Consider the following 16,787-nt stretch of genomic DNA (forward strand, 5'->3'; position numbering starts at 1 on the left):
CAACTAGCCAATTTACAACACGTGAGCTTGTAGATCAGCTATTTGAAGGTTTTAAGGGTAAGATATAGCACGTCTTGGTCTTTGACATGAAGCCAAGAGGAGCTTGAAAGGGACCTTCTGGTTCCCAAACAGACAACTCTGCTGCAGACTGGAGCGGTATAGTCAAAGAGACTGGATTTTATACACATACACGTATTCAGAATATACAGTCAGGACCCAGTCTTGTTTCACTTACATAATTTATTGGATGTAGTCTTACAAAAATCAATCGGGCATATAAATATATTTATAGCTTGTCCTCCTGAGATGTGAATCATTTGTACAGAAAATATTTTTACGTTTCCCCTTCAGTGTGTTGGTCCTTTGCATTAAGGCACAGCCTCAAATTTAATACCATCAGTGTCCTGCAAACACCCCTGTATTAATTTACCACGTCTTTAAACACATTACTTTGATTGTCCCCAAAATATGAAATGTGCCAGGAGGTGAAGGGCTGAAGCCATCATTGAAAATGTCTCCAGAGAAAATCACTTGTAAACTTTAACAGTTTAATTCCTTAAAAGTAGTTGTTGAATCCATTGATAGATCAAATGGGTCCTTTGACAACAAGACATGGCACACCAAGTGAACAAATACATTTTATATAAAATTGCACTCTGCTAATTACTCAAGTGCTACATGTAAATACAAAATGCACGTTATATTAAAGTGACATCCAGGATTTCTTTCCCTTCCATGTAGATTAAGCCTTCTGTCCCTTTGTATTCAGTCTCAATCCTCCATCTGTTCTGTTAACTTTAGTGTCTGTTCATCACAGACATCACGCCTTCTGCCTAGTCGCTTTCATCCATCCATTCGTTATCGTTAGTTTGTCTTTTCATCCCTGCAGTGAGGTAGAGAAGCTGCAGCTTCATGGCCTCGAGTAGACTCGGAGACTGGACAGGGAAGAGAACCATAAAATACAAAGTGAAATAATACATTGCAAATGTACGCACACAGACACACATATAGCCCAGCGCCAAATAGAAGGAATCACTAAATAAAAACCTTAACCAATCTGACCTCAAATCAAACCATGAAGAGTCAAGTAAATCACACTATTATCCCCCCCCCCCCCCCCCCCCCCCCCATATTAAGATAGGCATGAAGAGGACAAACTCACATGATTAAAGTTGGCCATCTTTTTGGTCATCAGGCTGTGTTCAGTCCTAGTGAGGTTATAAACGTTGATGTCCTGAGCAGGGTCGTCAGCCAACATGTACAACTCTCCACCATGAACGTCAGATACATTCACCTGAACAGGCAGACAAAATAAATATCTAGCCAAACAGATAAAAACATTCCCATTTACCTAGACAGACTGATGAATAAACATTTTCATTGGGCAGAAACACATCTCCAGATTTCATCTTTTTGTTTTTTGTAAAAAGTATGCATTGTGGCTTTATGCATTGTTCCTATAATGATATAAATGACCAAAATAGGAACAACAGGTTGAAAGTGGTTAAGTCCTTCAGTGAGTTTTATAAATATTTAACCAATGAAATAAATACAACAGCTTGTGATAAAATACATTTCCTAAAACACCGATGCCTGGACCGGACTCTCTCAATGGTTGGGATGTTCATCTGTGAACCTGTTGGTTTAAGATGAAATGCTGCTAGAGCCTTCTTCTGAGCCTATATAATTCCTATTATCCCAGGGTTTTGTCCTCAGCATGCGAGGATCCAGAGCTGTCAAGAATTAAGTTAGATACAGATGGCTGAACTGTTACTTCTGTCCAGGTAACCAGTCGGGTGATAAAATCTGTACCTGGTATGTTTGAGGGTTGAAGCCCAGCCACACCGTGTATCTGTAGTCCCATGATCGTAGAGAATAACCCATTATCTTTATGTCCTTCAGGTCAGGGAGATCAGAGTTCCACTGGAAGGAAACCAAAGAAAATAGTTTGGCAAGAACATTATGCAGCGATCTCCATAATGTGTGATCGATGAATCCACCAATCGATGGTCTGGCCTCGCTGTATACCTGAGGAGTATCAGCAGGTCTTGGGTACTGACTGAAAGATATCTCTTCCTCATCCTCATGCCTCTCCCTACGTCTGAAGGTGTAGGCCAGGTTGTCTCCCTCAGTGCACAGCTCCTCCTGGAAGGACCACAGGTATGAGAGAAGACTTTAAATGAAAGTTATATGAAAGAATTGCAGAGTCAATATGAAAACACGCGTCTTTCCACTCTAAACAAGGAAAGCACTGGAATAAATGCCTGAGTAAAAGCTACCGTGAAGGAATCATCATCACAAGGCTCTGGGGCTCTCAAGCCAGCCATGTAGGACGTAGTAGGGAACACATCAACCAGCTCCACAACATTCCTTATTACTTTGTCATCTAGAGAGACAGAAAGAGACAAAGATTAGATACTGCATAACAACTTGCATTTCTGTCACATTTTAATCTGGTTAGAGATTAAGTGCAGAAAGGTCACAGGATTACACATAATTTTGTCTCATTTATATTTCATTATTGTACCCTCATCAAATCTTAACTCTGTATCGCTCAACGTTTGATTTATTAATTTGCACCCAGTCACTGGTGTAAGGGTCTTACTCTCAAATGTTTGTGCTGACAGGCTGAAAACATCCATAAAAGGGAAGGTAGACAGTTCTCCTGGCCAACCGGGAAAGGAAGTCACTCCAGGAACATAGAACATAAGAGGCACCCGAGTTACGACATCAAAATTTGAGTATTTAGCCCATTCACCATGCTCTCCTAATGACCAACCTGGAATATAGAGAAATGGAGACAAGAACACGAGTTAGTGCTGCTTTGAGTTACGATATCTCCTCATGATCAGGATCCCATCTCCCAGGCAGACACAATGTCTTAAAGGAAAATTCCATGGGGACGTAACTAGAAGAAAAAAAAAAAAAGGTAAGAAAGCCTTCTAGCATGGAATTATCCTATAAGCAGCATTTGTCCCTTACAGTTTTGAGGGGCACCCTTTGGAAACGTATAATACTGTAACCACACTGCCATCCACTGGGGAATGAGTGTATTGCAGGTAAAGTATGGGGATCCTTGTATGTTTTCGCTTTTGTGTCTGGTATACCTCCCTTTACGTTTTCCTAATTTAAAAATCATTTAACCAGCTATAAAACTTTACATGCAGAATGTGAAAGGAGAGCAGGGGGAACTACATGAAAATACTTTGTCACCCTGATAACATTAGTGTGTCCACTGTCAAATTGTCACCACGTATAGTCGTATACAACATATTGCTCTGTGGTCTGTTTGTCTATTCATGGTGCATACTCACCATGATCTGAAGAGAAGACCACCATTGTGTTGCTAGCCAAGCCCAAATCATCCAGAGCACTGAGCAGCAGTCCAACCTGAGCGTCCATATAGGACACTGCAGCAAAGTAGTGCTGACGGATACGCAACTATAGGATAATGAGACAGACGGAAAAACCTGTCAGTTACAAGTGATCTAGTGCAGTGTTATACACCAAACTCGACAAAAAAAAAAGAAGCATCCGTACACACGCTTTATTGGGCGGTGCACAGGTCTGTGTCCCATTTTAAAATAGCTCCTAAACCTGCATTTAACCCCTTATCCATGTGATTATCTTCTGTTGCGTTTTATAGATACATTTTATGCCTTTATGATCCATGCTGTTTTTATATATTTTTTCTGTTGACTTGCTCTTAAAAGCTGCTGTACAAATACAGCTTCATTATTTTTGCCAAACAGCTTTTGTTTTGTGCGTTATACACTCTAAAACAGTTGTGCACAATTTTTCATATAGAGTGGTGATGGCATACAGTGAAGGTACGACCTGATGATAGAACCACATAGTCGAAAATACTAACAGACTGTCATGTTCATACTGTACCTGAAAGTCCTTAGGGATTGGTCCATAAGGAAAGCTGATGTTGAGAGCCGCGACATCCTCTCTCAACCTCAGGTCCATCCAGGGGTTGTAGGCCACAGGGGGAAGGCGCTTAGGAACGTCTGCATCAGGAGCCAGTGTCATTTTATCTATGGGATACAGACTCAGGTACTCCTGAAGATTTAAACAAAATGACGATTAGTATGTTGTATGAGGAAAAAAGGTGCCATCGAGAAGCCATACGACTGGGCTGTGCACGCACAATTGTGGGAACTTTGTTAGGGATAGTCAGGACAGTGTTTATAATGTGAATTTAATTCCATGTGCTGCTCAAGGAGCCGGCACTGTAGAATGTACACCTTAAATGTCACAAACGGTCACAACATTATAAGACCATCTTCAATATTTAGTCACATTTGGAGTTTAAACCAGATGCAAAATGAATATCATGCGGTCAATTGACTCCATTTACAAGTGGTGTAGTAGAGTTGTACTGGTAAAAGATGCTCAAACCACCATCTTACAGACATTTAAGCATAGCAATGTTTCCTCCATGTCACCAGGCTGCATCTTGGTCACCTATATCTTGATCACCCATTTACTGACAGCCTATACTATAATAATTACCGTCTGAAAAAACCTAGACTACAGCACTGAAGTGACAAGTTTCAATAGGTTTTGCACTGGACATGTGGTGATCACCCCATGTTACAAGGATGGCCGATGGGGTGCCGTGTCTGATCTTCACATTCTCCTCACAGCAGAGCAATAAGATCTGCCCTGAGTGTTCCTTTCTGCCATTACAATTTCCTGTTAATTAAATGATACACATCTGTGCTTTGGGCAAGCAGGGGTAGAGAGGTTGAATTGGTTGCTGGGGGGGGGGGGGGGGGGGGGGTATATGCCCATGTTGAGGTAGCATAGGTTAGGAAATGTTAATGTCTTATCCAGTCATATTGAGCTCAAATGACAGGCAGAAAATTGACATGCTTCAATTACAGTACGCATCATATCCGATTGTAGCGTAATAATTTTGTTACAGTGCCTTGTTGTCCAACAGTGAGTTGGTGTCACATGTTTATCTAGTTTTCAGACCAATGTGAACTACTGCAATTACCATAGGATTATCTTTTTAAATGCCAATTCTGACAGGACGGAGATTTCAATTAGACTAGCAATTGCGATTCAGCTTTAATGGTCATTAAAACAGTGATTCTGAATGGACCAATTACTGTAGTTACAGACAGATGGAGGTTGTGCAAGTGTGACTCTGATAGGACCACTATGATAGCAATTATTATTAGACTAATTTGTAACGGTGATTCCGAATGGATGTCTTTAACAGATTCGAGACAATTCATAATGGTGATTCCAATTGGAGGCTTTGATTCACATGGATTGGCTAGCAATGGGTTTTCTGCTTGTACAGCTTGATAACAGTGTTTCTACAATAAACAACTCGTCATGTATATATGAACCAATGTACCTCAGGTATCCTGAAAGGAATATGTGGTTTATGAAATCCCACAGCTAGGAAGAATGGTGCATCATCATTGACCCTGGTTTTCAGCAGCCTTATTGCCTCTTCTGTACTCTCCATGTCAGGCAAGGTTCCTCCTGGCTGCTCCGTTACATTCACGGCACATAGCACATTTGAATGAAGCTTACCATCTGGTCCCTTACACACCTAAATAAGGAAAACGCAACGTTAATATACAATAATTTGTTCTTGTACGCTACTCTGTTACGCTGACAGCACAAGGAGGGTTTACACTTTACAACATGGTTTTTTTCCCCCACACACTTCACAAACATGATCATATTTTCTAACAAGGATGAGCACCGTGACATCAGGACTGCTTATCAAAAGGGTTCCTTTTTATCCAGTATTCAACTAGAGGGTAACAAATTATCATTATCCCATAAACGTACCTTTTGTTTTTCATGTATGAATGAGGGGGGGTGATAAGGAGGGATGGACCAGCTGTAGGGGTAGTCGTCGGTGTGGTTGGAGGCAATGCCTACAAGGACAAATAAGCATTTTTTTATTTTCAGTTGGACAGGACCGAAATGTTATAGATTCAGTAAAACTTTTTGTAAGTTAAAACAGTGCAGGACTTTTTCCTACACAATTGTCCTTGGAAACAGGTGTACAAGAGACCTCTTTCAATAGACTTGTTTATTTTCTGAAAATTACATTACACTTACCACCCTAATAGAGGTCAGAGATTGAATCTTACCTGGATGAAATATCTTGCCCACAGACATGGTAGTGTATCCTGTGGATTTAAAGTACTGTGGCATGGTGGTGTAGTTGCCAGCATGTACTCTCCAGTAAGAGTTAAAGTCATAAAGTCTGGTTGTGTCTGGCCTCCGACTGGTCAGCATAGAGGTGCGACTGGGGCCACATACAGCTTGCTGACAGCGAGACCAGGAGAATGAGACACAAAAAGACAAATACTGATACTGTACAAACCTTATCATGAAGCACTAAACAATGCTATGCCTTTGCATAATTCAACAGTCAGTGTGCACCCAGTCACTCGCACACAGGCGAGACCAACTGCTGGAAATGATTGACAACTTTATCAATAAACAGGCCACTTAATCACTATGCAATAACTCTTATATACAATGTCTCCACAGCATTGCAACTGATAAGCAATTTAACTGACCTGGGCATATGCATTTAAAAAGACTTGGCTTTTGGAAGCCAATTGATCAATGTTTGGTGATTTCACTACTGTGTCCCCATAGCAACCCAGGGATGTCCTCAAATCATCTGCCATGATGAAAAGGACATTACTCCTCTCTGAAAACAAAAACATGGTTTAAAATGATCTACCGGTCACTTCAAGTGAGAACTATAATTGCTGGATGGTTATGGACTTATGCCAGTATAATATTTTCGTTGCATGTGGAATGGAATGGGATGGAATGAGTCGACAAAGTGTACAGTGTCTGAGTGGGGTATCGTTCATTATATATTTCAACAATATAAAATGTATTTTATATTGCAACTATGGATGTGCACTGCAGTCCACTACTGATCTCAACAGGCTACCAGCTACTTTCAGACTTCCTACACAAGGCATATTAGTTGACCATATGAAATTATGAACAAATAAGACAAACATTATAAAGTTAGGTTAAAGGTTTTCTACCCAATTAACCAACTTTACCTCTTGCAACGACGGCCATGCAATGCAGAATCAGGAGGCAAAGACATTTCTGCATGAACAAAAACATCCTGTTGTACCGAAGAAGATTTAAGACAACCTTCTAATGTAATTTACGTTAACGTTGATTTAATCTCGTACTTCATGGACATCATCTAAGCCGAGACGTGCGCGTCTACTGCCAAGTGCCAAAAACTAAATAAATCTAATCAGCTGAGTTTGCTCTTTAAATTACTTCCTGATTATGTGCGTCCACCGATTCCTGCATTTTCATTGGTCTACTTACATTGCCGCTCCGCCCAGCAATGCTAATCATATTAGTGAAATGACATGCCAATGAATCATTATTCTGTTTCAGTCACATTCCTGTTTGAAAGAGAACGAGTCTGCCTCTATAATTTACTGTAGCCTACTGTGGAAGGAAAATGTTGCCTTTATTATGACAAAAATAGGACATTTAAAACTGTAGACTTTACAATGTAATTCCCTTGCCTGTCTTATGGGTGCAGCATTTCTACAGTATCCTAATAAAACACAGGAGGTGACGTAGGCTGGCCATCTGGCCATGCCCCGCCTCCCTTTTTATTTCAAACAAATATGGCGGACAACGCGACCATTGAAAACAATGAAAAGAGTAGTAATGATAATGAATTATCTAAAAAGAAGCTGAAACGTGATTTGGATGTGGAAGACCATGGAGATGGAGTGGAATGTGGAGCAAATATCCTGTCTGGTTTCAAAACAACCCGAGTTTTGAGAGAATCTGCACGGGAGAAGACCATATTTGTCCATGGAAAGGTAACGTATCTAAACGTAGCGTTACTACAGAACTTCTACAGAATGTCCGGTTATTACTTTGACGGGTTGAAATAAGCGTTTAAATCGCTTATTTGTGAGCTGAGTCAAGCAAAGGGCATCAGGGCTATGGATCAGAGCTAAGTCAACCCCGCCCGCATGTGCTGTACTGCTCCGTATTCCGTAAGATTGCATTCGGAAAACATGGCACATGCTGATTGAAAAAGTAATTTAAACGCTTGTTTCAAGTCAACCCGTCCCTGGTGCGTGTGGTCACTGTGGTGGTGGTGAACACTGGTGATGAATGAATGACCTGACCATAGGTCCAAATCCAATATGATATATCATGGTTAGACTGAGTTCGGCTCTCGTCGGATATATGTCCCGCCTCCCACCTCGTTCATTGGCCAGGAGTTTTGCAGTCACTCAAACACTACCGGAAGGCGGTGATGCGCAGTCAGTCCCTAGGGTCCTATGAGTCAGTCACCCCCCCCCTCACATTGAAACCACTGCCAGCTCTATGCATTAAAACAAACAAACAGCTCTTAGTCTTACATGAATTAATGGACTGGAGACGAGACTGCAGCCGGCTCATCTCCGCGTAGAACCACTTTGAGGCAATTTTATTAAATAATATAATACGAAGAAAACGGTGCCAACTTGCCAAGTATGCCCAAAGTGTGTTTATACCCGCGGTGCTTTAACCGGCAGAAGACGAATTCAACCGTTACATTTCACCAACTGCCTCGAGACCCTGAAGTTCTGCAGTTGTGGCTAAGCGCAATGTCTATAAATTATGTGGAATCACCGAGCTTACGTTCACGGGATGTTCGTGTGTGTAGTGAACACTTTTCGGGCGAGGACTACCGTACCCCCACTAGAGGACAACAGAAATCTAAACTTTTGAAATCTTTCGCTGTTCCATTTACTTTTGTCGACCCTGGAAGACTTCTAGAAGTTCCAGTGACAACAATAGTAAAGGTAGAAGTTCCAGTGACAACAATAAAGGTAACTAACTGGATAACTCACTCACCCCTTTTCCACCTCAGAGTCAAAAGTGTCATCTCACCCCGAAAGTCCGGGCATGACGCCCGGGGTGAGATGTCTCTACTTTCGTGGTGAGTTATCCACTAGTCCCACTGTTATGTCCTCTGTGACAGAGAGAGCGCGCAAGAGGCACTCCAGGGTCTGTGGTCTGTGGACATTAGATGGCAGTAGAATAGAGTAGTTTTTTTAATATTAATAGTTTACTGAATATTTCTACTTTTACTGTGTGTAAAGTGTTTACACCTTTTATTAGTTTGTTTCACAAGGTTATTATTATTATGAAAGCAAAGCACTACCTAACACTAGATGTAGCCTACTTGAGTACTTCCACTCAAGTGGTTACTGATCAATTTTAAATGGCAAAGCTTCACTCAATCACAGCTTATTTTACATATGTGGTCGGTAAATCATAAGGTGAGCTGTCCGCATCTCTTGTGTGGGCTGTCTGTCTCTTTGGAATACTGGATAACTCACCCCTTTACTACCCCTTTACCAACTCACCGTAGAGACATCTCACCCCGACATGTCAAAAAGTTAAAACATATCACCGGGTGAGTTATCCAGTATTCAAAATAAATGGAACAGCAAAAGATGAATGTGTCAGTCAGTGGGACCCTGGACCCAGCCCATGCAGTTGACTGGTGATTCTCGTTTTTTCCACTCGTTTATGGATTCTAATTACTGGGCACAGTTCCAAAGAAGTGGTAGACGGGATCAAGGGGCCTGCCCTAAACCGTACCGAAACACTCTAGTCTGTAGGTTCTCAAAACAGACTATATAAACTGGCAAGAACTTCTGTTGCAAATAGCTCATAATATATCAAATCAAAGACAACTGTAATATTGTATTTATTGGAATGGCCTAATCCTAATGGATTTTATTTTTCTGATTTATTGTAACTATATAACAAATTATATCAAAATGTGAGTTGATGACACTGGGGCCGATCATTTGTGTCCCTATCTTAATATTAAAATGGTTGTTGATAGATTGATAGGCCTAGTACTGCATTAGTGCTGCCAACGAATATTCTATATCCGAATATAGATTCGAATCAAAAATAATAATTAATAACCGAATATATAAAATTAAGGTTCGAATTAAAAATAATAATAAAAAATATTTTTTTATTTATTATTATTATTAGTTTTCGGTGCCATGGGTAAGCGTTGTGACTTGTGAGCTTGTAGATTAGTTATATTTGCCACGCGACACGCCGACAACGGCATACATTGAAGAATAAATCATTTCCTAAACACAGACTATACAGCGCAGCGCAGCGCAGTTCTGATTGGCTGCCTCGTCTCCAGCCGTGTTGCCTCAGAATTCTTTAGGGTCACTAATTTGAGCATAACAGCGGAGCGGCGGAGCTAGCCAGCTAAAAAGTTTCATAACGTCGGCACTCGGCAGCAGACCCACAGTCCACAGATAATAATAATGCAGCAGAATTAACACTGCCTCCGTGCCTCGTTTTGATAAGGCTGTGTGGTAGGATTGCTCATTTAAGAAAAATGTTTTACTGGAGAAGGGAGAATGTATGCGTTCCGTTCCATCTCAGTTTTCAGCAACACCAATGCGCGGAGAGAGAGAGTTGCGCCAGCAATGCGATCTTAAATGTTATGTCTCAGGTTGTATTGGTGTAAATATAATTATTAAAAAATCCGATTGGCTCGAATTAAATCCGAAATCCGAATGGCTCGAATTGTTCGAATCCACGTGGGTTTTTAAAACGAATATCCGAATCCAATTTTTGGACAATTACGGCAGCCCTATACTGCATAGTGCATATTATGAATCCCATAAATAACGGTAGCGATTGATTATAGCAAGGCAGATGGCTTCTTGGTTCCCTCCTGGAGGCTAATCTTTCCGGTGACCAACGTAATAAAAAAAGTCAACCAAAGAACAAGATTCCTTTTTTACCTCTTTTTATGATTAATTCCTGTTCTGTTCTTTGGCTATATAGAAGTGTCTATTTGTACGTCTCTAAATGTTTTGATGATTTGAACGGTGAAACAAGTGTAATGCTTTATTGGGTCGTCCACTCACAGTTAACAGTCTTTGTATTGAGTTGTGCTTGAAATGTAGTATGAAATGTAGTATGTCTGTTAATAGACATTTCAATCAATCAATCAATACTGTCCTTACAACACCAGACGAGAAACAATACTGAGCAGTCAGTGAGATTGCTTGACTGAAACTACCGTTTATTATGACTTTCATCCATGTCCCCAGCTGGAAGACCAGGAGGCTGTGGTGATCCTAGAGAAGACTCCCATCTCAGAGGACAGCTTGTCTGAGCTGTTCAGTGGTTCCAGGATGAAACTGGACATGAAAAATGATATCTACAGTACTTACCAGCTCCAGCCCCCTGCCCATCTCAATAGTATGGCCACCTACACACACTGTTCTGTCATTTTCTCTCAAAATGGCAATCCTGTCAAATTAAATTATTAGAATGATGCATACTTGCATTGGGGGCCAATTCAAATGTCACACATACATCTCCTTTATAGATACAATTTTTAAAACGAAAAAAATCACCAAGTGAACAATTTCTAAATGATTCATGTCTGCTACTAATTCATATAATGGCCCCTACACACTAGGAGTTTTAAAGTTGTCGGCGAGTCATCAGATCCTTATGTATTTCACACTACATAAGTATTTTTTTCCATTATATCGTTGTGGCTTCCACACTAAACGATTGGTCGCCAACTAGGCATCACACACTGCAAGAGTTCACCAAGATGCGATCCAGACCCGATATACTGTAAGCTACATCATTTGTTTTTTATTCCAATTCATTTTGACATCTCACGCACGTGCAGGATGCCGTGATACAAGCATGAGACTGACACAGGACGTGTCTCTTTCTCTCCGTGCATGGCACACACACAGGAATAGCCAGGCTACCCGGCGAAATGTTTGACAGGCAGCGTGTAGCCTACGTGGGCTGCAGCGAGACATGACGTTAAATCTTGATTTTCATGAAATAACTCTCTCTTCGCACGTGGTGTGCGCGTGCACAGAGCGCACAAGGTCTTTGCCTGTGAGTCAGTGTAGTTGAATGCTGGAATTCTGCCTAGAATGCTTGTAGTAGGATACAGTGAATAGTGAACACTGTAGCAACTGTAGGCCTGTTGTTGACAGACCTGGCTTCTTTTGTTTTGCAGTGATCAAGACAACAGTGGTGTGTCCAGCCACAGAAAAACATGTGAAGAAGTACCAGAGTCAGGAGATTTTTCTGGTGAAGGAGACCGAAGAGGACTACAAGAACATCACTCTGCCATACATACAACAGCAGAGCTTTAGTATTCAGGTCAGTTGACATAAGTTGTTAAAGGTGTATTTCACTTTACCAAACCTCTGGGGTCATTTTAACGTGTGCTCTGACTTTTCTGTGCACCCGAGACAGTTTGGAGACAATTGCTGCTTGATTTTAGATATTTTATATTAATTTTATCTGACTGAATGGGCTTATATGAGGGTGCAATTGTGCATGTCTGATAAAAATGAATATCAAATACTAAAAGACAAAACAATAACTAGTATTCGTTATTATTATAGATTATAGATTGGTTTAAATTAGTCCAACAGGACTCATTTAAACAAATCAGATTGGCTCAGATCTGATTCAGGCTGTATTTGGCTGCCAGTGTAAATGGGGCCTCAGATTTAGGCACAATGATTTCCAAGCATGGACAGTATTCACACTCCTAAAATCTAACACACCCATTATTAATTAGGTCAGTTGCAACCTATGTTTTTACAATACGGTGTACTATAAGCCAAAGTCAGTCTTATGCAGTCAAGAGTCTTGACTCTACCATGTCATTTAATGGTGTAGTTTATAACCTGAACTGGAAAACAAACTACAAAAATCAAGTAATTAATTGGACTATTTTGTCATAATTATTTGCATAACTGTGTCCTCCAGTGGGTGTTCAACATTCTGGAGAAGAAGGCAGAGGCTGATCGGATTGTTTTTGAAGATCCAGACTCGCAGCTTGGCTTTATGCTCCTACCAGACTTCAAATGGGACCAAAAACAGGTTGGAGAGATAAGATGGATAGAACAACAAATTCACTTAATTAGCAAATTGCCAATGTGATGTGAACTTGTAAATGTGCTTTTTTGACATTTCTGAAAATCTTTGCCTATGATGACATGCTAAATCGGGACGCCATGTTGAGTGTGGAAATCATTGACGTAATTTCCAGTCTAAATCTATAAGGTATTCTTAGTTTGTTTTTAATTTCATCCATCACCCAGCTACACTGTAAAGCACTGATATAGCTCCTCTGTCCTCTCCAGAATGATAACCTATACCTGATTGCAATAGCTCATCAGAGAGGGATCAAGAGCCTCCGAGACCTGACGCCAAAGCATGTTCCCCTTCTCAAGAACATCCTTAAGAAGGGAGAGGTGAGATATTTATTTCCTTTTCTTTCTAAATTGGCATTTTCAGGTGGGTTGCCAATTTCATCCAATCACGAGAGAGTACCCATTTATCACTTTAGGTTTTATAGTGTTCCGCTCCCAATTTTGCCTGCTCATTTCATTTTGTCATCACTTCCCATATTCATTTGTTAGTTTATGCTGTATATTGTATAAATGTGTACCAATATTGTTTGTATCCCTCTTGATTGGATAAAATTGGTATCCTGATCTGAAAATGCATTTTCTTTTTACTAAAGAGCTGGAGAGATAAACTCATCTTAAACTTAACTTTGGTCCATTATTTCTCCACTTTAATAATACCAATTTGCATTTGATATAATTTTAATCCTTGATTAGTCACCTTTACAACGAGGTATAGATTGTAAGGATCAGGCTTTTGTGGAATGAGCAACACAGCTAAACGTGTGGGTAGCGCATATGGCAAGTGGTGGGTATTCACCCTTGCTTTGAGTTGTTAGTGGATTGGATGATTGCACTCTACCACAGTAGTAAGGAAAAAAAGTAAAAAAAAACAAAAAAAAACACACATTGTTATTGGCCATTTTTACACTTTATTAATTTTACACTCAGTGTTAGGGAACTCGGTAGCCTCTGGAAGATCCACTTCTTACAAATTACAATTTAAGATTTAGGCATTTAGCAGACGCTCTTAATCCAGAGCGATTTACATTAAGCAAGAACAAAAAAGCATGGGAATACATCACATAAAAAGCATTTATCATGAAACATGCGTAAGCTAAGAAAGTAACAGTGGAATATCTATATAATGAAACTATACATATAAACTATACTATGCTATACATATGTACTGTGACGGGGTGCAGTACTTAGTTTAGACAGTACTTGGTTTAGACTTGTCATTGGTTAGACCAGTCATTAGTCCTACAACTACAACCTATCTCAAACCCTCACCCTAAACCTAACCTCCCACGAGGAAGCACACCTAAACCTAACCTTAACCCATGTCTAACCAATGACTAGTCTAAACTAAGTATGCACCCCCTATGACGTGCTATGACTACATACAATGCAATTATAGTGCTGTCTACATAATGTTATTATGCTATAAGTCTGTATCAAATGCTATCTAAGTCTACAGAAATGCTATCTAAGGGGGTAGGGTAAAGGCTCATACATAGTCTGGATTTTCGGTGGTGGGGTGACCACCGAACTACAACATGACGTCACGAGCCGCGGTGAAGTGCAAACCACCGCCACCGCTCCAGCCCTTCTCTCTGTTTTTACTCACCACCGCTCAACGTTATTTCAGCTCCGGTGGTCAGCTCACCACTGGAGCGGTGGTCACCTCACCACCGAAAATACAGACTATGAATAGGCCTTTAGTGCTATGGGCCATGATGGAGTCTGAAAAGGTGGGTTTTCAGACTACGGCGGAACTTCTTGTTATGGTATGGGGCAGTATCTCTGTCACAGGCAAGACAGAACTTGAAGTTGTCATCATTGAAGGCAATCTCAATGCATTGAGATATCGGGATGAGATTCTGGAGCCACATCTTCAGATTCTGGGACCTAATGCCATCGCCCCCACAGGCTACAGAGTCAGGGTCATCACAGAGTAGCCTACCTCCAGAATTTGGGAGTGGACCTCAACCCAATTGAACACTTGTGGGATTAGCTTGGGAATGCTATATGTGTTCGAGTGACCAACAGAACCACGTTGGCTGACTTGCTACAAAACCTGGTTGAGGTATGGGATGCCATCCCACAGCAAAATGTGGCTAGGTTGGTTGAGCAGCATGGTGCCAAGCTGTTGCAGCTGCTTTTGGATCTTCCACCCGCTACCGAGTTCCCCAACACTGAGTGTAAAATTAATAAAGTGTAAAAATGGCCAATAACAATGTGTGTTTTGTTTTGTTCTTTTTTTACTTTTTTTCCTTATTACTGTGGGAGAGTGCAATCATCCAATCCACTAAGCAACTCAAAGCAAGGGTTGAATACCAACCACTTGCCATTTCTGTCACATTTTTTGGAGGTGCTACCCACACGTTTAGCTGTGTTGCTCATTCCATGAACGCTCGTTCCTTACAATCTATAGTACGGTACCTAGTTGTAAAGGTGAATAATCAACGATTAAAATGGTATAAAATTCAATACTGATTGGTATTATTTTAGTGGAGAAATAATGGACCAAAGTTAAGTTTCCGAACTTTTGTTGCCGAGTTTAGTTACCCCTTTTACTGAATAAAGACTTGATGACATGATGCGCATGCTGGTAATGCATGCGTTAGCTAAAGAGCCAGGCCAGGCCCGATAGGCAAGCAGCAATGCAGCACCCTACACTATAAATAAAGATATATTTAACACTTATTTTAACAAAAGCAATCCCTTACTCCACCTTTTTAAATGACATAGAAAACCCAGACGAAATACATTGTTACCAGTCTTCCTGCCGTTGTCTGTTTCTTTCATTTTGTTTAGCTGTCTGAATGTTTTTTCCCTTCTGTATCTATATAAAAGTAATTTACTTCATCTATACAGTATTTTCCTTAATTGTCCTCAAATGATTTGTGATTTCATTGTATACTCCAAGATTCATCGCACGACAGTGTCACTTCGCTTAACAAGTGTAACTGTCAAAATGTATGCGCAAATGTATAAATTATGCAATCAATTTATCAATATAGACGGTGCTGTAACTGTTTGACTTGTGTTCCATCCTAGGAGACCATAATGCAGCGCTATGGGCTGCCAGCCTGGAAGCTGAGGGTGTACATCCACTACCAGCCGTCATACTACCACCTCCATGTCCATTTCACCGCGCTGGAATACGACGCACCTGGTTGTGATGTGACCCGGGCTCACCTCATCCAGAATGTCATCCAGAACCTGCAGTTGTACCCACAGTATTACAAAACCCAGACCCTGTCCTTCACCTCGAGAGAAGATGACGGGCTGCTCAGCAAGTTCAAAGACGCTGGAAGGTTGTAGTGTACTACAGGATAAGAATGTGCTCTATAGGTATGGGTAGAATTTGGTGTTTAACTTTGTGTTTCATGAACAGTTCTTTATTGTTTGAAATAAATGTTACTAACTTTGTACAAAAAGGTTGAATTATACAGTATGTCTGTATTGTGTTGTGTGACTGTAATGCCATTTTACTTTTGTTGTTTCATTTTTTTTAAACAAACTATGTCAAATTAATGGTTTATATTACATTAGGACTAGGTCTTAATCACATGGGTCTTTATAGACTTGAGACTTCTACAAACTCACATGCTATTAAATTACACCCTTGGCTTGCACACTTGAGGGCGCTGTTGTATTGAACACGAGAATGCTGAAAAGGGTTGACCAACTTGACCATAATGGGAATGCTGGCAAATAAGAACCTAAAATATGATGGGGGTTAGATGAATGCATTTGTTTGTATAAACAAAGGCCATTTTGTGT

At 40.5% G+C, this 16,787-nt stretch overlaps 2 protein-coding genes across 4 annotated transcripts; one reads left to right on the plus strand and one right to left on the minus strand.

The window, feature by feature from the left end:
• Positions 1 to 228: 228 nt before the first annotated feature.
• Positions 229 to 7,321, minus strand: ids (iduronate 2-sulfatase). Its single transcript, XM_080773968.1, has 13 exons — positions 7,074 to 7,321; positions 6,567 to 6,703; positions 6,132 to 6,309; positions 5,824 to 5,912; positions 5,378 to 5,578; positions 3,895 to 4,065; positions 3,315 to 3,441; positions 2,606 to 2,779; positions 2,280 to 2,386; positions 2,029 to 2,145; positions 1,813 to 1,923; positions 1,163 to 1,294; positions 229 to 935 (listed from the first exon to the last, which is right to left on the minus strand). The coding sequence occupies exons 1-13, from the start codon at positions 7,138 to 7,140 to the stop codon at positions 834 to 836; spliced, it is 1,713 nt and encodes a 570-aa protein (XP_080630094.1). The 5' UTR covers positions 7,141 to 7,321; the 3' UTR covers positions 229 to 833.
• A 345-nt stretch (positions 7,322 to 7,666) lies between these two features.
• dcps (decapping enzyme, scavenger) lies at positions 7,667 to 16,513 on the plus strand. Of its 3 annotated transcripts, none has more exons than XM_080773750.1 (6): positions 7,667 to 7,868; positions 11,148 to 11,298; positions 12,089 to 12,234; positions 12,853 to 12,966; positions 13,230 to 13,340; positions 16,059 to 16,510. In XM_080773750.1, the coding sequence occupies exons 1-6, from the start codon at positions 7,668 to 7,670 to the stop codon at positions 16,323 to 16,325; spliced, it is 990 nt and encodes a 329-aa protein (XP_080629876.1). In that variant the 5' UTR covers position 7,667; the 3' UTR covers positions 16,326 to 16,510. The 3 variants fall into 3 exon arrangements, with proteins under 3 accessions (XP_080629876.1, XP_080629875.1, XP_080629877.1); XM_080773749.1 differs by lacking the exon at positions 7,667 to 7,868 and adding an exon at positions 8,433 to 8,873 and having other exon boundaries at positions 16,059 to 16,513; XM_080773751.1 differs by lacking the exon at positions 7,667 to 7,868 and adding an exon at positions 10,277 to 10,400.
• The last annotated feature ends 274 nt before the right edge of the window (positions 16,514 to 16,787 follow it).

This window comes from Protomyctophum bolini, assembly GCF_963924005.1.
Source record: "Protomyctophum bolini genome assembly, chromosome: 10".
NCBI lineage: Eukaryota > Metazoa > Chordata > Actinopteri > Myctophiformes > Myctophidae > Protomyctophum > Protomyctophum bolini.

Coding starts and splice junctions, on each gene's coding strand:
- ids (XM_080773968.1), bottom strand. CDS start 7,140: ATGTTTTTGTTCATGCAGAAATGTCTTTGCCTCCTGATTCTGCATTGC. Junction 5,579..5,823: donor TCATACATGAAAAACAAAAG/GTACGTTTATGG, acceptor TTCCTTATTTAG/GTGTGTAAGGGACCAGATGG. Junction 936..1,162: donor AGATGGCCAACTTTAATCAT/GTGAGTTTGTCC, acceptor TTCCCTGTCCAG/TCTCCGAGTCTACTCGAGGC.
- dcps (XM_080773749.1), top strand. CDS start 8,535: ATGCCCAAAGTGTGTTTATACCCGCGGTGCTTTAACCGGCAGAAGACG. Junction 11,299..12,088: donor GCCCCCTGCCCATCTCAATA/GTATGGCCACCT, acceptor TTTGTTTTGCAG/TGATCAAGACAACAGTGGTG. Junction 13,341..16,058: donor ACATCCTTAAGAAGGGAGAG/GTGAGATATTTA, acceptor GTTCCATCCTAG/GAGACCATAATGCAGCGCTA.